The sequence below is a fragment of the Schistosoma haematobium genome, chromosome 7 (assembly GCF_000699445.3).
Source record: "Schistosoma haematobium chromosome 7, whole genome shotgun sequence".
NCBI lineage: Eukaryota > Metazoa > Platyhelminthes > Trematoda > Strigeidida > Schistosomatidae > Schistosoma > Schistosoma haematobium.
The window spans coordinates 14,075,904-14,098,446 of NC_067202.1; the positions used below are offsets into that span (position 1 = coordinate 14,075,904).

The 22,543-nt window shown below is 36.7% G+C and overlaps 1 protein-coding gene across 1 annotated transcript; it reads left to right on the forward strand.

Moving 5' to 3' along the window:
* Nucleotides 1–1,681: 1,681 nt before the first annotated feature.
* On the forward strand, nt 1,682–22,176 carry MS3_00009653 (uncharacterized protein). Its single transcript, XM_051218049.1, has 11 exons — nt 1,682–2,267; nt 2,314–2,420; nt 5,364–5,712; nt 7,910–8,066; nt 9,306–9,405; nt 11,588–11,752; nt 13,683–14,142; nt 17,138–17,224; nt 18,996–19,475; nt 21,500–21,933; nt 21,988–22,176. The coding sequence occupies exons 1-10, from the start codon at nt 2,130–2,132 to the stop codon at nt 21,674–21,676; spliced, it is 2,220 nt and encodes a 739-aa protein (XP_051064482.1). The 5' UTR covers nt 1,682–2,129; the 3' UTR covers nt 21,677–21,933; nt 21,988–22,176.
* Nucleotides 22,177–22,543: the final 367 nt, after the last annotated feature.

Consider the following 22,543-nt stretch of genomic DNA (forward strand, 5'->3'; position numbering starts at 1 on the left):
TGTCAACGTTAGCCCCACACCTCTTTAGTGTTATTTTCGAAAGCAGACGACCTTTAAAGTAATGTGCTGTTTCTAACGGGGGAATTTGTGCTGTCTAGTACCATGTCCAGCCCATATGAGTTATTCTAGTATCCGAACAGGCTGATTTATTCATTCTTTTCGAGCCACATTTTGACCTTGTTGATTATTCGTTCATTAGAATTGACTATTGTTACATGTGTATGTGCGAATCACCTATCCTGCTCATCGCATGTTTGCAGCTTATTTTTACCTGACTTTATATGGTGAAACATGTTTAATCTAATTGAGTTGGCTCACTCGCTTTCTCTGCTTCGATTCGCTTTCCGGCTTCTTATTGTGAATGTCCGATTGGATAAACGAGTGTTTGAAATAAATTCTGCCAACGCAATCCGTATTTGGCTTCTTATATCCGGCGTCACACAGACGGGGTGAACATGAGTAATGTACATAGTTAAACAGGAGATAAATTGATTGTAACTGATGAATGTTTACTTTCCATATTTATCTAGATCACTAGGGTTATTTGGGAGTCAAAATGTGCTTAAGTTTCAAGAAATGCTTATAAACATTCCCTATGGGATGTTATGAAATGAGTCCTTGAAGTTCGAAATTTCTGGTGTCCCTCAATATAATTATATTGTTTTCTCAAATGAATGTCTTCAAAGGCTCCTGGTCGACGGGTTCTTCAAATATTACCTGTCTGACAGTTATCGGACATTATCCTATCGTTACAGGGCTTGATCCGCTTCTCAGGTCAAGCTCATGATAAGTACCTCAAACTTAGAGCAGTACTTCAGTTAAATCTGAGTATTGCAAATTTAGAATGATTCAAGTCGCTTTGATAAAATAATTTTCGTCTATAAAGTGTGGACATCATCAAGCCCTATTGAAGTCACCTTAAATTTCGATAAACTATAGGACTTTTCCATAGGTAGATATAGTGCCAAAGCAACTCTTATAAACGCTTTAAATACGTAACACAAATACCTCCATCTAGGTGTTTGAGCAACGATCAAGCTCATTTTCACTCGACTGGGATGAATAAATTTATAAGGTAGTCATGGTCTGGTAAAGATCGTCAACCATAAAGTTAAGTATACAGAAAGAGGGTATTTTAGGTTTTTTAAAACTAGTGAATGCTTTGACAACGTTCATCTCCGTCTGATAAGAATGTATACTCAAACAGACTGCTTTAACTCTTAACGTGCGTGAGTCACTGATCTGAGACAGTATCTACTAATGACATACTTGGCCAACATTTTGCGAAACTCCTTTCCGAAAGGTGGGTTGGAAGCCTCTGTTGGACCTCAACGACTACAACAGAACTATGGATGTCTAGCGGACATTCGGAAGACCATCTCATCGAAGAGTTTGGTTATGGAGTACAATTAACCTCCAGTCGTTTATCATGTTAGAGCGGTTTCATCAAACCTGTTTCCCAGATTAAGCTGTAAGACCAGAAAAAGCCGCGATTATGTAGTTAAAACATTTATCACACAACTGTGGGGAGCAAGTGTAGCCGGTTGGCCTGAGGTAAACACAAAAAGTTTTCATCAATCAGAGAAGTGAAACATGGTGTATGCATAAATTACAAAGGAGAATGGCTCCGAATTCACTTACAAGTACTTTTATCGTAATTTTAGGTTGTCGGCTGTTGCTTCTGTTTAATCTCTTAACATCGGTAACTATATCATTACTTCGAGCTGCGAATACACCACTGGGAAGAATCAAGCTTCTACTCGTTATGCTGAGACTTTGTAATAAAACGGAAGTTTATGTGAAGTTCGCGGTAGTCAGATATATTTGTGCCACGACTCTTCAACTTCCAAGGGAATTTAAAGAATTTTTTTCTTTTTAAATTAGATTTTAGAATTCAGTAAAACTTAGATCACGGAAAAAGTGCATCTTACATTTTTTAATAAGGTGTTGCAAAGCAAAAGGAAGAGGGTGAAGAATCAGTTATTTTGATTTAGCTGATCGAAATGAGATTTTTAATTGAATTTTCGATTTACATTTTCCGCATTCGTTCAAATGTATGCGGTGCATTCCTTTTGGAGGCAATGTATACAACAATTGAGGTGCAGGTTTCAACGATGTGCCCATAAATTATGACCTATGAACGTATGATGGAATGCAGGTTCAAGCCTGGGGATGTCGTGAAAGCCAATTATACATTCAAGAAAGACAAAAATGAGGATTTACCATTTAGTAAAAATGAAACACTAGAGATCATTAATATTGGCAAAGTGAGCTTAAATTTTTAAAGTACAAAGTGTCGGTCTGTTTATCAAGGATCCGAATTGGGCCCATGCGAAGAATGCTTTTGGGGAGACTGGACTGATTCCTCTAAATTACGTCCAGCGGAAGGCGGATGTTTTAGAAAATCTCAAAGATCACTGGTAACTAAATTACCTGTGTTTTAAACCAAACTAACCAATGGTTATATTTTTAGTAAATAAGAGTGGTAATGTGGTATATCGTTGACATTTTTGTTCTTCTTGAAGTCGTGAAAACGTACTTTTTAAGTGCTAAATTTCATATGTATGTTGTCGTTGTAACATGGTGGTATTCTCCTCATTTGTCGGTACATGGTGTTAGATACGCCCATATTAAGTGGGATGTCTATCGTCACCAAAATATGGTGCATTTTTGTCACAAGTGTTTAGGGTAATGCTCATTTCTAAATGCTGTCAGAATGGTAGTAATTGTATAATTTTCTTGCACAGATACCGTAAATTAGGACCTAAGCTACCAGAAACTCGCACTCATCTTGGGGTTAAGCTCTCGGTTTTCCGATTTCATTACCAGGTATCGTCCGAAGTTGGTGTGATTATTTTTGGTCCTTGTTCGGACTGGATAGGTAGATCAATTCCCATTCATTCATTCTATACTAATGCACCAAACTGCAATCAGAGCAGTTCTGCACGAATACGCAAATAGCGGCATTCCGTCGCTATCCTTCTTAAAGCTATTAGATTTGATACAGATCAGATATTGCGCGTTTGGTTAGTTCCTCGCTACTCATTCCGTAATTGAACACAGGAGAGAAAGAGAGAGCTTGCCATTCACACCGACTGTAAGTTACCTTGCTACTCATATAATACTTTATAAGAGTCTAAATATTCTAATTATCACAGTTTACTCCAGGCATAGGACTCTTCGAAGGTAGTGGAAGTGTGATAGTAGTTGTGCTATCAAGAGACGAAATCAGTGGTATCCCACATCAGACAGATATTGACCCTGACAACAGGTCTAGGTTCCAATTAGATGATTCGGATTCGATCGTTTGCAATTAAATCTAGCTCGGTTCTTAGAAGCATTCTTATTCCGTTTTATGATTCCACTATCGCGTTGTGTTTTAACCGGCAACAACTGTTTATTCTTTCATAAACGTTGCAGGAAAAACCTCTTTCTTGACGTTTACTTCCTATTAAATCCGTTGATGCGCAAAAATGAGGATTAGATGTAATCGCGTTTTATGGTCCGAAATGAATACTGACATTAGAAAGGTGGACACGCGCTTGCATACATTATCAACAGATAAAGTTTCACTGGTACATAGTATTCTCATAAGGTCAGTTTCACTTGTCTAATAGACGGTTTCAGCGTGTGAAAATTGATGTATCTGGATTTCTCACCGTCGAAAACCTTGACACCTTTTTACAGCCGTTAGACGTTTCATCAGATTAACAATCTCATATGTCTGCAGAAACTGTCACATTTTTTCTAGATAGCTAGTTTTCTAATTTCGATGTTTCTTCCATGATAACCACTAATTGAGTATCGCAGCTTATCACTCAAGTTTTGTCACGGTCGAATAACTGATTAACGTAAAGTCAAGAGGCACAACGAGTTCTGATCTTAAGATGGTTTTTCCCTTCAAAACCATTAAAGTATTGGTTTGTTTGTAGATGTTTAGTATATTCTTTGACTAGTTTCAATTACTAATCTCAGCTCATTGTTAAGGATAAATATTCTTGTGCAACGTTCGACGAAAAACCGTAAAAATCAAAGTTCTCTCATCACTAGGATTTGTAATCGCCTTGATGTCTGATTTGAAGACGTGTCAATAGGAAAAGGAGCAATGTGCCTTCTATTTGATTCAGGGATAGGATGTATTTAGCATTAATAATTCTTGAATATGTCTATATAAAGATTTCATGATTCTTTTACTTGAGTGAGTTCTTGGATAGTGTTACGAATTACTTTCAACCCTACTCAAACATATAGAACTCTTAGTCAGTTAGTTAGTTATAAAGAACGTAAGGATTCGGTGCAAATTAGCCACTGTCTAAATTGCCACACTACATCACAGCGAGATAAAATTCCCAAAATTAGTGAATTATTGGTAGGCGTAGTAGTAACAGTCAAGCCAAAAAGACTATGAAACATATAATTTGAGAAAAAAGGGTAAATTCAGTGGATACAAATAGTTTTGAAACTCCATATCATGAGAAAATAAAAGGTAGATGCATCTTCTCCACTTCTACTAATTTTGAGATATGTCATCTAAAGTAAGATCCTACAGCAATCTATCGCTTACTGGAACCGCGTCGGTTGGTATGTGTACATTAGCTTTCTTCAACTTTAATTTTTAACCTACTTTGTTATTAATTTCCTGATGGTGGCAAATTAAACTCTTCCTGAATCCTCAGGTATTAGTGCTCTTCTGCTTGGCAATTATCTGATCGACCTAAATGAGATGAATAATAGTATTGTTCCTATTTAACATAGCAGAAGTCTTAGATTCGTCCAGTAGTACTGTAGTAGCTATGAATGAAGTAGCGCATGAAGGGTGGAAAAAACTGTGTACATGTGAATATATTATATTGAAATGTAAGGATAAAATGCATAATTATTTACGATAAACTTTTTCTTTCATACAAACCTCAAACTAAAGTATGTAGGTAGTAATTATGTTTGATAAAGCTCACTTATAATCGTGTCTTCTGATACACAGAAAAATTCCAAATGTATTGGGTCTCTTTCATACCTAACACACTTTAGATCTAAGTGAGGACTCGAGTGATTTTTAACCGTGGATCATCTATGTCAGTTAATGACATATGCTACTCGTTCCGTGTCATGACCTACGTCGCGGTTTGGTGAACCCGACATATATTTAAGACGACATTAGTCCCATCATCTTAAATCTTGTACTAAACTATACGTTCTCCCGATAGGATTATGGTTCGGCAGTTAAACTACTAACCGAAGGCCCTGAATGATACAATTTCAAATAAGGTACGTTGGTACTTAGTCTGACTTAATGTCTGTTGGTTAGGCATTTTAAGTATAATCCTTTGTAAATTATGCTAAACACCGATTTCTTCTTTGTTTAGTTGGTATCATGGACGGATTTCTCGTGCCGAATCAGAGAGTTTACTTTCTGGTAGTCCTATCGGAAGTTTTCTAATACGTGAATCCGATTTGTACAGTGGTGGTTTAACATTATGTGTTGTTGGACCTTCATGTGAAGTCGGAAGCCCAGATGCTGCTGAACAGCAAAATCCTACAGCGACACCTCCAAATACTACGACTAATGTACAGCACTATCGCATAGTCCGTAGGCCTTTTAAAGCTACCCCTCCTAACCAACATTCTGAATATTCAACACCCGCAATTTGCAGCAAAATCCACTACACATTAGACGAAACTGATTGGTTTCCAAGCCTTTTAGAACTGGTTCAGGTGAGTTATTTTGGGTCATAGTTTTGTGTAGCCTAGTAGTTGTGTTACACAATGTGCATGGAACATTACTTCAGCTATGATTTTTTTACGATGGTCATTAGTGTTAAGTGAGTCAGTCTCATAAAATAAGTTTTTTTTCAGTATATAAATAGTAATTACTTCCGTTAATGTGGGCGTACAGATTTGTGGTATCAGATGAATGTTTTAATGTTTATATTTCCTTAAGAAATATGGTTTTTGATTGAGATCATGAGCCGATTGATGTTAGACCACCACCTTTGGAAACCTGGAAGCACTGGACGGCCGTTTCGTCCTATTGTGGGACTCCTCAGCAGTGCGCATCCACGATCCCGCTCGCGGGATTCGAACCCAGGGCCTTCGGTCTCGCGCGCGAACGCTTAACCAACTGGACCACTGAGCCGGCATCCAATGGTGATAGTGTCTAACATCAACCAATCCACGAAATTGCGCGACCAACTTCCATTGTACTGAGGTAGATACCTGTCTCTACCCGACATGGATTAGCTCCACTGATCACGGCTTCTCACTAGAACTCCGAGAATTCCCTCACGAAGCTAGTCACTAGTGAGCACATGTTGATTACTAGTATGGGGGTTGTGGAGATTATTACGTTTTTGATTGAGATCATGCGCACTGCCGAGGAGTCCCACAATAGGACGAAACGGCCGTCCAGTGCTTCCAGGTTTCCAAAGGTGGTGGTTTAACATCAATCGGTTCATGGTCTCAATCAAAAACGTAACAATCTCCACAACCCCCATACTAGAAATATGGTTTTATTCGTTTTACAATCGCATATTTCTCATATCTCTTGTTCGTGTGATACATTACAGACTGAATCTAGCACATGATATTCGTAATTATTTGAAATGTCAGATGTTATATTCTTGCGAAATCTTAAACATTTTGCTTCAAAGTGGAAGCGGTCTGTTTGTTTATTGAAATGACAAATATAACAAACTGATTTGAAGACCGAAATCATCCGTCAGAATATTATATGTATATACTAGAAATCATTCAGAAAAAAGTATTTCAGGCTTATAAACAGTCTGTTTTCCAAATTTCCTGAAATCTAAAGGATTATTCATTGATCATTACTTACGTCCTGATATTCTTTGAACCTTAAGAATAATATGTAAAACCTTATGATAAAGCAAAAGTTGTCTTTTCGAGTATGATGTGGTAACACGGAAATCTACGGCTGTAAGGTTTAAAAATTATGGGTGCAGCATAATTAAAACCACTAAACAAAGGCGATCCGTGATTGGTCGCATACGATTTCTCCTCAGTTTGCGTGGTCACGTTACCTAGATGACTAGACTGTTATAGCTAATCACTTTCTTCTTTTTCGTATCTTTTACACAATGTGGATAAGTGGGAAGTGTCAAATGTGTTATACTTGCGTAACCTCCGCCTATCCTCATTAGCAGTGGTATCTGACGTAGGAGTAGGTTGGGAAAAAGGTTAGGAACAGGGAGCTGAAGACGTATCGTCAATCTACGAAGTCATTGATTGCCAGTTTCAACCACATTGGTATATGTCATTCGGTTGCAACGTAGAACTTAGAGACGGGTGGAATAAAGTTAAGGGTGGTCAAACCAAAACGTTTCATCGGTCCATAAAGTCATTGACTTCTTGTGTAAGCCATGTTGGTAGATGCAGACTACTTGGTTGGGGTCCGCGTGACTGTAGTAACCAATGGTTGGAGATTCTAGGTGACATGGCTCAAAGTCGGCACAATGGCGTAGGTGTGTACACACTTTGTCTTTGTTTAACCGTGAGATTAAAATTACTTTATACCTTTCTACAGACTAATTCTTCCTCCCTATATCATCCTTATGTGAAATGCTTTTTTTACTACCATTGAAGTAACTGCTATGAATTTTGTGTTGATCTTGTTGTACTAATGAAGTATGACGACTTGGACTGATGCATATATGTACCTGATCGTATGTTGTAGCTGACCTTTCATTTGAAAAGTCTACTCGTTATCAGCTGAATATAAAAATATATCAATAGAGACTGATCAATTATAGATCTTGTCGTCAACAATAGGAGAATACAAATAAAATTCATCAATTAATTTCAATCTGAGTCCTTAAGCCGTTGCATCACAATTTCATACAATCTGTGTTCAACTGTTCGTTTTATCTTTTGTCCCATTCCACCACCCAATCAGTTTTATTCGGAACCCAAACGCGGATTAGTTTGTGCACTTCTTCATCCAGTCCCAGATATGCAAAGAAAACGATTAAGTGAACTACAGAAACTTGGTTATCTCATTTTTCGCAAAGAAATTGCATTAAGTGATCGTATTGGGCGTGGAGAATTCGGTGGTAAGTATATTCTGTGTCTAAATCCATTAATCTAATCACACGTTTCAACTTGGTTGGGTAAGTTTTATGACTTGCCCATAAAGCCTATTATCGAATCGTTATCCGAGTTGAGTAGTAGTAGTAGTACATCATATCGTGTCCACCATTATTGTGCTCAGTTGCGAAATACTACCTTGCAAGCGGTCTTTGTCATTGTTTGGAGTTTATTAATAATGGGTGAATTATTTGCCAGCCCTGTGTATTTATTTAAATACATAAGTATTAGTACAAAAAAGGTATCAAAATAAACAACAAAATGAATGAAGTTAGTAAATAGTAAGAGAAGCAGTTCAGTTGATGAAGATACAACTAGGAAGAATTTCTTCAGTTAAAGAAGCTGTTCCTAGTTTTAGGAAGAAAGTAAAAGAAAATTGCAACGGGATCACTATCTTGGCTTCTATTTTGGGCCATGTCTAGTAACTTCTAAAGCCTCCGAGTTGCACTATCACTAGGACCTCAACCAGGGAATCATAGAGGACAGAAAAATACCAGTCATATATAGCTTTCCTTCATACCCCGGCGGTATGTCATAAACTGGTCACCTATCCGCTTATTCACGATATGGAATTTCCCGAGACGACATTAGTTGTACATGTCCAGGTCACTGAAGTCGGTGTTTGAAGATGGTGACACTACTAGAATTATTATCAGTGTACCCGAACAAACGTTGCCAAACCTCTGTATTATTAATATGGTGTTGGCGTTAAATGTCACCAATCGTTTAGTGATGACAATAATCAAACGCAGAGATTTACCTAACATTCGCAACTCGGAGAGTCAAGATCTAATAAGCATAGGGTGACACTTCTCTCACTGACGAGTTATGGACCCGACATTTTAAAACCAGATTAACATCACGAAGGCGCCGACGATGACCCAGATTGGCATGTGGCTCAACCAATTCAATTATTCAAGATTGTTATCAATCCGGACCTATATATATCCTTCATCCGTTGGATAATCAGGCTTGGAATTAAGTTACCATTAGAGCTGATATTTGCCAACCACTCGGGTACGATATCAAATCAGCAGCCGAGAAACTACTGGTTTAATCGGTGCCGATAGCGAACTGAATTTTCTTCTAATTTTACTTTTTATCCATCTGTGTTTGTATGTGTACTGTTGAGGTGTGACATTTTAGGATTATTTTAAATAGTCTGTTCACAAGTTTTATTTTCATTTCTTTCGTTACAATTGCAGAAGTTCTTAAAGCTACTTATCATGGTCGACAAGTAGCGGTGAAAATTTATAAAAAGACTGCTTCTAAATTGGCTATAACCTATGAAGCATCACTTATGACGTAAGTATATTCTTCCACGTAATTATATTTATGGGTATTGTCGTCATTTAGTATTACTTACTGTGATTTGTTATCTTCATCCCCAGTGCTTTTAAATGGTCAATAATGTCTCAAATCTGATTCAAGGTTTTGTATGAGAGGTTTATGTCTACATGTGTTAAAAGTATATGGAGAATCTGTTCGCTGTTTCAACGTTAAATAAACGCTTTTCATCCATGAAAAGTTCTTCAAAATTGTCTAAAGTTTGATATCAGGGCAAGTTCCGTCAGATGTTATGTCTTGAGTTCCACTTCTGGACATGGGGTCGTGAATGCGCACTGATGAGGAGTCTCATACTCAGATGAAATGACCGTCCGGTGATTCTAGGTTTCCAATAGTGACAATTTCAACGCCCAAACTCAATATAAAGTGACTTTTATGAGAACTAAGCAACACTGAAAATGAACATCCTTCCAAAGAATGCAAAGAAACCCTCCTAACTAAAAAAGAATAAATAATTCTTGTTATACGGTTCATAAATGATCAGTGGGCAAAATACAAGACTAAAAAGGCAGAAGTCCAGAACAGTTATTGCACTCCGGTGAATAGAACATGCGTTCTATCTTTCACTCTGAAATGTACCCAATCGGTATTATAGTATAATATAAGCAGAGTGGTTGGGTTCGATTTTTGCGTGTGGTATCGTGAATGCGCACTGTTAAGGAATCCCATACTAGGACAAAACAGTCAACCAATGCTTTCAAGTTTTCAATGGTGGCCTAACTTACATCAGTTCATGATTTCAATGAAATTCTAATTTCTTTTCATTTCAATAGATTTATAGTTCTCATTTAAACATTAAAAAACATGAAATTCAGCGAAGTGATTTTATTCTAGCGAATTCCGTTAGGACGATAATTAAGATGCTTTAATCGTGATAATCACAGGTTGTAAGCAGCCGACGAGAACCAACGAAATAAAAATGAATTCATGCTATTCTGCTAGAATGTTTGTTCTTGCTCTTTTCATAATTAACAATATTAGAGAAATAAAATGTAACGATATAATATCAGAAACGCTTATGGGAAAAAAATCATAAGGATATGTGAAATAATAATGAAGAAATATTTCCAAATTAAGAAATCGATAAAACCGGTTAATGTTTAAATTGAAAGGTACTGAGTTCGAATCCTGTTGATGAGCGCTAAATAGGACGAAACGTTCATCTTAAATTCCATTGCTAGCTAAATGTGATCTATTCTATATAAACTTGTATTATAATGGCTATACCGAGGCAATCTACACATATTCCTACTAGGACTGATCTAAATTCAGTCAAATGATCAACAATGGGACAATCTAAATCATTACAAATTAAAATGATAATAATAATGGTTTAATGTCTTTGTAAGGATGTCGATAAGGCGTACTTCTGTTGTGCACACAGTTCAGGTTTCATTTCATGGATAGACAAGAGTTTCTTCTGGTTTAAGGAGCTGGATATGAAGAAATCTGGGATAAATCATATAACCAACCTTAAAATCAACCAATGGATCAGTGAAGTGATTAGAACTGATTCATTATTCAAGGATAGAATTCCTAATAGGTTTTCTCTCACTTTCTCGTAAAACTCCATTGGAATATGTTCTCATAATTCAAGTTGAAGGCAAATACTTAGGATCTGTGTACCTTACTCTACAGGAGTTAATAAACTGGTAAGTAGACAGATTCACATTTCATCATAAATCCGTTTATGATTAATTTAAACATATCAAGTTATTTTAATGGTTGAAGATCATGAGTCAATTGAAGCTAGACCACCATGAAAAATGTGAAAGCACTAGATGGCCGTTTCGTCCGATTGTGGGACTCCTTAGCAGTGCGCATCCGCGATCCTGCCTCGCAAGATTCGAACCTGGGACCTGTCAGTCTCGCACGCGAACGCTTAACCTCTAGATCACTGATGAAATAGCCGTCCAATGCTTTCAGGTTTTCCATGGTGCTCTAGCTTTAATTGCCTCATAATCTTAACACTATTAAAATTACTATAATATTCAAAAAAACCCTACTAATATCAAGTCATTTTGTTGAATATTTAAGAAGAAAGTCATTTCAACTTAGATATTCTTTTTTTTTCTTCTCTTTTTTCCCTTCTATAAAATATCTTAAATAATGACAATATTGAATACAACATATGGAATAGAAAATTAAATCATCCTAATTTAGTATCATTTATTGGTTTAGTATATGAACCAGATGATGCAGTATATTTAATTACAGAATATTTAGCTAATGGTAGTTTACTCACTTATTTACACTCTCGTACACGTGATGAAATTACAGAATTGACCAAGTTGAAATTTAGTATGTAAGTTATAATTAGAATTATTATTGTTATTGTTTTAAAATCAAATCAAAATGTATTCATTTCTTTGACTGAATCTATGAACATCATTGTTTTGTGTATGATTGGTGGTTCCAGTTGTGTGTGTGTGTGTGTGGAACGACCAGCTTAGTGTGTATGGCAGTCGAATTTCAGCCATTAAGTTGCACGTCCGAATCGTGATTTACTTATATCGGTTTGTGAAATCGGGATACTAATACTGACCGTCACATTGATGGTATGGTTCCAAACCATGTACCAACATCTCTGGACATGGTAAATAGGAGTTGAGGATCTACTTGTTTCCTTTCTAGTTTTTTTTTAACGGATCCCGTATATGCAAAGAAACGGTAACGACAGCTGTAATACCATATATAAACAGTTGTAGTCACTTCTACGTCTCCTCTCCAACTATTCTGAAAAACTAATCTTTGTTGAGATGATTTATTGCACAAGATCAAAGAAGATCGGTTTTATATATAATCTAGTTATGTTTTGCATCAATTCAATGATTGTTAATTACAGAGTTTTATTAACTGCAAAATCATCGCAAAATAATGATTACACTAGGAAAAAAAGGCATTAAGAACCAAATAACTAAATACAACTGGAATACTGAACAAAAATCATTTTCAATTGATATACGAATTAAGAGGTGAATTTTCTCTCTTGTACGTTATATTTGAAGGTATATCATTTTCAATGTTTTTGATGAAGAATGCCAAAGTGGTTGAGAATTTTCAATTCACATGTATAAAATAAAATAAATGAAAACGGAAATATGTTTCAGTGCTTTGGCTAGAACTGGGTTAGGTGCGGTCTCAATGATTTAGAAGCGTGGCCATCATACCCGAACGACAAATGCTCGATACTGATCAGACACAATATTCTTTTTCAGTAGTTTTAGATTAATTAACCTCGTACTTTTAAAGCCTTATCATAGGTAACAGAAATCCATGAGAGTTCCGATCTTTTCTAATCACCTCTCTCCGTTGTGGGAAAGCGTTATCACTGCAGGTGCTGGTTGTTTGAGTGAAACATGTTACTGTTGTCACATCCCCATTGCAATCGGGTGTACGACTTCATGCTCTGGCCATGAGTTTGTTGTCTTAATCGTACTACTCTCCAACCATGTGACCCGGCATGGTAGATCCCAAATGAACGAGTGATCCAACCAATACAGTTCGGTTGATTCATTTCGATATGTGAGCCTAATCATCACTTCAAGGTAACAGCTGCAGTTGGGAGCCGTTAACTAGAGATGGAGTATGTTGATGCACATAATCAGTAATCTTTCATGAAAATTTTTTTATTCATTAGAATAACCCAGGAGACTTACAGTTACTCTCATTTCCACATAAATTAACACAAAAAATATTTATAATGTCAATTAAATTTTAACAATTTTGTGGAATGATTACTCTGATAAGCAGTTAGGCGTCTTGTATGAATGTGTTAGACAATGAATAAGGTAATTATTGATCAGAAACGTATGGTGGTACTGTGGTGTGTGCTACTTATATTGACATAAGTAGTATATGGTGTTAGTCGTGAACAGAAAGTCTGGCAGCAGAGAGACAAGAGGATCGAACAGTAAAGAGTCGAATTTGTATGAAAATGCAAGGACAATGAAGTCTGAGTCATTTTGAGACAATCGGTGAACATTTTGCAAATTGAGCATTTTATGATTGTTAGGTTTTATTAACAAGTCCTGTAATTTTATGTTAAGTACATTCGATTGTCCCCACCCGTGTTCTGTTCACTACAGTTCTAGTAACCATGGCAACATGGATTAGGGGACTGCTGCCGGTGTTGTGCAAACTTACATTTGAGTTTATGAAATTTTACGTGGTCTTAAATCTAAAAAAAAATAAAAATTCCATGGTTTGATGACTCCTCTCGTTTTTTTATTCAGTGATGTTTGTCGTGGGCTAGTTTATCTTGAAGAACGTGATTTTATTCATCGAGATATAGCGGCTAGAAATGTTCTACTATCTGGACAAATACCTAATTTAATTGCTAAAGTTGCCGATTTCGGTATGGCTAGAGATTTACATGATTTGTCAATTGTTCCTGGTGCTACATCAAATCAAGCGTCAAAATTGAATAATAATACACCAACGTTAGTTATTCTTAATTCTCCATCAAGTGATACCATTGAGAAATATCCTAAACCTGATCATGAAACTCATCATCAATCCTTTGAGGCAGCTAATAATAATAATAATAATAATAATAATAATAATAATAATAATAATAATAATAATAATAATAATAATAATAATTCATCTCATAACTCTTTAAATCCAATGGTATTACATGATAATGCAGCAATTCCTCTTAAATGGACAGCTCCAGAAGCTGTACGCGATCGGGTAAGAACATATTTCCACGTTAATTTTGTACTTCAGGTAGTTTTTTTCTGGTAAAGTTGACATTTATTGTTCTTGCTGATTGGTGGTAGTCTGTCATGAGATATGAATTTTCACTTTTTCAGGATAGGCAATAAAATTTTGATTTATTGATAAACAGCTGTTTGAATTCAAGTGTTTAGTAGTAGTTGGAGCGAAATTCCGGATGATCTATGCTCCAGGCTAGTTGATACTGGTCAGTAAGGCGTATCTTTAATGCTAAGGAAACTGATGCTTCTGGAGGTATTCAAACTGACACAAAACGTCGGTCAAACGAGTTTTCTTTTTGGCTACCTCTAATCACCTTACAACTTCAACGTAATACAGTTAGTCGTGTGCAACACAGAATCTGACACTTGTATATCGGTTCAAATTGTCATATTACGTTAGCACAGTGAGATAAAATTATTTCAAGAAAAATCCCAGAGTACTAGACATAGTAACAGTGACAGTAGTAGTAAGAATAAATTAAAGAAAAAAGGTATAAATCGATTTCGGGACTTAGATTCTAATAGGAAGATAATGAGTGAATACACTTACAACATTGCAAACGAATCTAAACCATATCATCCAAAATCTCTAACTATTGGGTACGCTAATCACTTTCGATATCGAGTCACTTAGACTTATAGTCATACTAAAGCTTGATCAATAAAATCCACTACCCAATGATCATCCAATTGTGCTCAGCTTTAAGTCATACAATTACTGTAAGGACTAACTTATTATTTATTTATTTGAGCACATAAATATTGGTACAATGGGGCACCAAATGTATGTGCGCCACACAAAACAATAAGAATGGGAAGAGAAAAAAAAGAGCAATAACGACCAGATTAGTGTAAGGTAGTGTAGTCATAATAATAATAATAATGGGGGAAACGGAAAGGTACAACCAGAAGAAATCTTTCAGGTAAGGAAGATGCAACCACTTTTTATGAAGAAAGTAAAAGAAGTTTGCAGCAGGATCACCACTGGCTTCTATTCTGAGCCATATCTGATAACGTCTCTAGCCATAGTGTTGCACCATCTCTCGGACCCCAACCAGGGAGTCGTGAAGGACCAACACAAGCCAGCCCTTTGCAGCTTTCTTTCATACCCGAAACCATGTCATACACTGACCACCTCTCCGCTTTTTCCAACCAGTCCCAGAGTCGGCAAATAATGCACGACGTGGAATTCTCTGGGACGACATTCGTAGAACATGTCCAAGCCACCGAAGTCGATGTTTCAAGATGGTGACACCAATTGGATTATCGTCTCTGCGCCCGAACGCACGATGCCGAACCTCTGCATTACTAACATGGTGTTGCCACTGAATGTCAGCAATCCTTCGGAGACAGCGATGATCAAACACAGAGAGTCGTCTGACATCCTCAACTCGGAGAGGTCAGATTTCACAAGCATAGAGCAGAATTGCTCTCACCGACGCGTTGTAGATCTAACCTTTTACAGCCAGACTGACATCACGAAGGCGCCAAAGATGGCCCAGATTAGCATAAGCCGCTCTGGCTTTCATTATACGTGCATTGATGTCATCACTCACGCCACCACCATTACTTGTGTAGCTACCTAGACACACGGACTTCTCGACTACTTCTATTTGCTCATTATTCATGGTGAGTACAGGATTAGAATCCTACCAGTCTTGTAGAAGTACTTTACACTTCGAAGGTGCAAAGCACATACCATACCTACGGACACTGATGGTCAACGCATGTAAAACAAGCTTTTTGAAGTGACAGATGGAGAGCGAATTTTTAGTACTTCACCAGAGTCTCGATTACGGGTCTCGGATAGATAACAAACGTCGATATTAAGACTTTCCAAAGACATAGCCAGCCCTATCTGTTGTCCGACCTGCATAAGTGTGCGAACGTTGAAGGTAGCCAGTTTGAATGGTGCACGTGGTTTCAGAAAAACTGCTTCAGTATTCGTATTTGGTGGTAGCATTCAGTTTTCAACCGGACAGTGGCTCGAGAACGTTTAGATAGAACCGAGTTTCCACCATAGGCGAGCTGCTGTATAAGTCGAAAAATGAGGATACACAGAGTGGGAATGAAAGAAAGTGAATAAGTGACGTGGTAAATAAGAATAATACTTTGAATTGCTCGACTTAATCGAATCGTGAATAGAATTTTTAGTAAATATCGTCATTTTCATCTTGTTTGTGTGTGGGCTGTGATACTGCCCGGGTGTCCAGATCGAAGCAGGTGGTTCTCTTAGGGGGCCACACCCCGAGCCTTTGACCTAAAGGTCTAACCCACAAGGCAGTAGAGCATCGTGAGGAGATGCAGTCCCATGGTAGCCGGTGTCCAACGATTGGTTCATACATCATTTGTTCCTTTAGGATACTGCAGCCCATGTGCACCATTGGTTTGGGATCCGGTTAAAGCGCCGGACATCCGCTTTTCGTCCTCTCATTTTCGTAAACAACACCCCCGCCACGAGAAGTCAGTGAGTAGGACTTCCCTGGCAGAGGCTGTATATACGTGGCCATGTGAGAGCATTTCGAGAGGGAGGGCGGGCCAACCCCACTCTCAGCCATACCATTTGAGGGCTAATAGTTGGAGCACAGTTCAAGCTTATTTAAAAATAAAAATTGGCATACTCTAGATTTGTTTAATGAAAGAATGCAGTGTTTCCTAAATGTGTGTGTGCGTGTAGCCTAAAAAACTGAATATCTTTACTGATAAAATTAAGTTGTCTAATTTCATTGGAGTCATCGACCAATCTAAACTGAACCATCATTAGAAACCTGGAAGCACTGGATAGCTATTTTATCCTAGAATGGATCTTCTTAGCAGTTTGCACCAATGATCCATCACGCGGGACTCGAACTCAGGACCTGGATCGGTTCATGAATTCAATGAAATTCTATAATTTCCACAAACTTATACTGATAATTAATCTAATTTTTATTGGTTTGTTTTTTCTTAACTTTGAAAAAAACATCAAGTTGTTTACAACAAAATCAGATGTTTGGAGTTTTGGCATATTATTATGGGAAATTTATTCTTATGGACGTATACCATATCCACGAATGGTAAGTTATTTAATTAATTGATTCATTTATGGGTTCTCTGCTAACTATTCAATCATTGTCAAATCTATCACTTGAGTACTTACCTAACAGGGAACAATCAAATAATTGCGGCTTTATTGAAAATAATGCACCGTCTTTTCTCAAGGAGAACGCTATTCTGTTACCTTTGGTGTTTGTAAGCATAATATGTACTTTGAGTCGTTATCGAGGAAAGTGTTGTGTGCAAGATTGAAAGTCGGTAATATTTTTTAGATGGGCTGAATACCAGCTTTGCTTATATGAATCCATTTTAAAACGATAAATTTATTGTCCACAGAAACAAAAGGTAAGTTATGTGTACACAAGAAAATGATCTGAATCCAGAAAATTACTCCGAAGAGAGTGACAGTCTCGCCCATTAAAATACTGCCGATAACCGATTGAAACGTGATCGGTTTGAGTCTATGCTTGAGTTGTAAATGAGGGACACTAAACAGAACATTGGTGATGACTGTATCGTATGATGGTTACCTTGTGTACAAGGTTGGGGAATTTTACTTTCGTCATCTGTGACTATCAAGTCTTTATTTGTCACCTGAGAAAATCTCTCACAGACGCTGAATTTGGCCATTCACATTCCTAGTTAACACCACCATGTTTATTTTTTGCCGGAACAAAATAACAACAGGTTGTTTTCTTGGGTCCTGTGTGATAGAGCCATATTGTTGGGAAAGCAGTAGTATGACCTCTTTCTCTTTCTAGTTTGACTGTCGATTAGTTCACCTTTATTACCAACAGATTCTTTAACCTATTTACCAATTTACTGATTGACCAATGAACAGCAACTAAGATTTTAATGTTTATTGATTCTCGAGCTCCTTTCTACACAATAGTCAGTCAGAAGATGACAGTAAAAGACATATCAATTCTCTATTGTACCCCATATAATAATAGAGAGTAAAATCCTGACCACATATCAGCATAATTAGGAAATTACAATAATGAAATAACTGAATAGTAGGTCCGTAATACATTAACAATATGACATGTAACAACAGTTTAAGGAGAACGAAAAAGGTTACAAGCAGGAGAATATAGATCAATAATTTAAGTATTTAATGGTTCTACAACGAGAATATAAGCAAAATAACTTCGGATAAGAGACAGTCCGAACTTTTCTAACAATCGTCCCGTTATACTACTTAAGTATTACTATCATTCATGGTACGATTATTTCAAATCTTTTACTAACATCAGAATATTGTAGTATTGTAGTATTTTAACAGTTTAATTCATGAGTCGATCTAAGTTAGACCACCGTGGAAAACCTGAAAGCACGGGACGACCGTTCCGTCCTAGTATGGAACTCCCCATTAGTGTGCATTCACGATCCAGCATGCATGATTCGAACCCGGGACCTTCGGTCTCACGCGTGAACACTTAACCTCTAAATCACTGAACCAGCATCGACCGGTGTTGATTTCTAAATTCAACCGTTGTGTTTTGTTAATATTGACTAATGCACAGTTGTTTCAGGCTTTATGTTGATTCTAATTAACTAACAGCTAGATATCTCATATATTATGAAATGTTAATTGTAACTCACAAACTACAAAACGGATTCTTCTTACTGTATTGTAATGTTGTTCAGATTGTAACGCTTACTCTACACTTTTGTAGTTTAATTTAAATAACTTGTTTCTCGTAATGATTAATCTATTGACAAATAAAAACGTATTTCGAAAGAATTTATAACTATTTATGTTGTATGGGATTGTTTTGTTTTTGCTAGATGGCTAATCAAGTATTACGTCATATTGAGTCTGGATATAGAATGAAATCTCCGGAAGATTGTCCATCTACAGTATATGCTTTAATGTTACGTACATGGCAAAGTGAACCAAGTAACAGACCAAGTTTTGTGGAAATTTTGAAGGAACTCTTGAAATTGCATAATACAACATCTAATATGTGTAATTCTACACTTATTCCCCCTATTCTTCCATCGAAACTCACTCATCCAGTGTCCATTAGTGATTCTACTGTGAACAATTCTGTTTTAGATATGAATAAAACATTTAGTGACTCTGATAGTACAACCCCTTGGGGTACCACTGGAAATAAGACAACAACTGTGACAAATAGTTACAACTCAATGACGTATAAAGGATCTGATAATCGTGAAAATCTACCATTGATGAAAAAACAATCGATTAATTCAACATCTAATCGGCGTAAGTATAATCAACGACCTAAAACGTTAGCTGACTTGGTAAGTTGTACTACAGGTTTATGACTGCCAGATTTTGTATGGAGTTTTTCTTTAAATATTCAGTTGTTTTAATTCATCGACTGTATACTGTTTAGGTATGAACATAAACTATTTCCTAAATACCATTCATCATGTGTAACCTACGAGCTGATCTAAGTATTATGGCGAGGTTTCTGATTACGTCAGAGGGTAATCTATCATAGCAACTTTTGATTCCTGTCAAGCAACTGCACGACCGTAGCTGCAACATCGACATGGTGGTCTGGTGATGACTCATCTGAGCTATATTGACTGAAACACATGTTCGTTTATGTCCTAGTATGCTAGACAGGTTGACTGGAGAACATCAAAACTAAAAACAGCAACTTAAGGTCCAGGGGCGAAGTTGTACACCCGACTGCAATATGGATATGACACTAATAAGATGTTTCAGTATCTGGAGCGATGTTTCCTTTCAACAACCAAAGCGACGGGTTAGGAAAGGTCTACCTTAAAAATGTGATACCACACCCTATCCCACTGATTGCCCTCTCCTGAGGTCTTTCGAATTGTGGAGGTAACACCTAGATTTTCTCATAAAAAAGCCTACTATAAGCAGTTGTCCTGCAGTCACATCCTCGGGTCACTAAAACCACCACTAACCCAGCTTCCTCAAGAAAAAATTTCCTTGCGCGATGTATGTACCTGGAGAGTGACGATCCTCTTCATACCATGTAACAGTATCCAAGATCAAATTTCTGTCAATCAATTGATGATACTTACGAGTATGTACTCTAGTTGATTTTCATGAACTTTATACTAGAATAAGGAAATTGATTCCATCTTAACTTAATGAACAAAGATAATCTACCTTACTACCTCTCCCACTATGGGATTTGAATCGACAATTATATCTGTGTGCTAATTTAGTATGGCAATCCGAACTGATGTACGTACGTACAAAGTTCTACGTTGTTACTGACTGACTAACTAACCTTACTTTATTAAGATTAGAGTACCTTCATCAGATGATTATTTCAAAAGATTTGATCACCTTTTCTGTTTTCGCGCCAAGGGACGCTTAGTTGACCTACAGCTTGCATTTCCCATTCGGAAATCTTTAACTGTCACTAGTTAACGGATTTTTTTAGTACGCTATTTTGTAGCTCTCCCCAAGGGCGTTTCTATCATTGTATAAATAAGCTTGATTTGTGTGCTTAGTGACCTCGTATTTTCTGGGTGTTTTTAGACTTCTTGATCTAGTTAGCAAGACCAGGGACAACGGATTACAATAACCTATCGTGTCACTGTATCTTTGACCTTCGTTCTATTTACCGAGTAAGATGAAATCGTCATAGCAACCAAGCATATCAGTCAGTCAGTAACAACGTAGAACTTCTTACGTACGTACATCAGTTCGAGTTGCCATACCACATTAGCACAGAGATGGAGTTGTCGACTCAAATTCCGTAATAATAGAGGTAGTAAGAGTACAAGCAGTAATCGGAAACATTAGGGTTTGAAGATGTTATTCAAGGAGTATAATCCAGTGAAATAAATTTGGAAAGCGAAAAAAAGGAATACGAAGAATTCAGAAGATTAGAATTTGGGAGAACAAAAAGAGTGAATGCACTTGCGCCATTGCAAACGATTTTGAGCCATGTCATTCAGGGTCTCTAACCATCGGTTGCTATCATCTCGCGGTCCCCAACCAGGTAGTCTATACCTACCAACATGGCTCACTCAGTCCACTTGTCAGTGACTTCATAGACTTGTGCCATGTTTGGGTCTGGCCGCCCCTAACTTTCTTCCAACCTACTCCTACACCATAACACATCGCACGTTGAGGCAGTCGGTGGTTGGGCATACGTAACACGTGTCCTAGCCGCCATCTCAACTGATGAAGTTTCACCACTTCATCAATTGATTTGCCATCCTTACCTAATACTCGTTTCCTAACAACTGCGTTACTTACTCAACTTTCAACATTAACTATATAATTTATGTTTTCAAATTTCTCTTGTTTTTCCTATTACATTTTCTAGATATCTGAACCATTAGATAATAAAACTAATGAACATACATATCATCATAATCAATTACTTCATAGAACAACTAATTCAACAATGAGTCGTTCATTTACATCAACTATAACAACTAAATTATCATCAGATGAATCTAAAATGAATTGTAATTTACCATTGGATAATTTAAAATTATGAATTATCTTCTTTATTTCTTTTTGTTTCGTTGTATCCATGTTGTGTATTTGTTCAGTTTGAGCGCCTTGTTTGTACATTTGTTTATTGGTTTCAATTACATAATTTCTTATTTATTTAGAGAAAATCTCTTGTCTGTGTTTTGATGTTTTAGTTACGTAATTAGTTATTGTCTTTATTATCCCTATCAATCCTATTGCTTATTAGTCTATTAATACTTAGATCAGATCACTGTATTATATATATATATATATATATATATATATATATATATATATATATATATATATATATATATATATATATATATCGACACTGTCAACAGAGGGGTTATCTTGGTTTTGTTGTTAAACTGTTAACAGTCATTCTTTTCTTCAAATCTTGAAGTTTGCTTTCCTGTCTTTTCTTTATTGTTTTCTAATAGCATGCTGTAGGCGTTTGAAATTCTGCTAATCAACACACGGTGTATATATATATACTTATATGCATAGTGATGTCAATGGTATATCCTCTTGAGGGATGTTTTTATGATTTGGTTACTATGAGACAAGTGAGAAGAAATTTGTTGAGTGACACTGTGGAGTTTAACTTATAAAGAGTATTGGATTTGAAAAACCACTTCGTGTATGGTTGGCAATTATTCCGGTTTAATGCGTTTACAAATTAACCTATTATATATTTCTGATTCTTTAAAGTTAAAGACATATTTATTCCTGAAAATTGTTCAGTGAATCAGACTCAAACACTTATTGCAAGGAAAATCGTGTGTGTGTGTGTGAGGGCCCGATTATAACTGCCATATCGAAATGATTCAATCGAGCCACATTGGTTGGATTACTCGTTTTTTTTCGGTCCTTTCATGCTGGGTCA

Coding starts and splice junctions, on each gene's coding strand:
- MS3_00009653 (XM_051218049.1), top strand. CDS start 2,130: ATGACCTATGAACGTATGATGGAATGCAGGTTCAAGCCTGGGGATGTC. Junction 8,067..9,305: donor TGGGCGTGGAGAATTCGGTG/GTAAGTATATTC, acceptor TTACAATTGCAG/AAGTTCTTAAAGCTACTTAT. Junction 14,143..17,137: donor CAGAAGCTGTACGCGATCGG/GTAAGAACATAT, acceptor AAAAACATCAAG/TTGTTTACAACAAAATCAGA.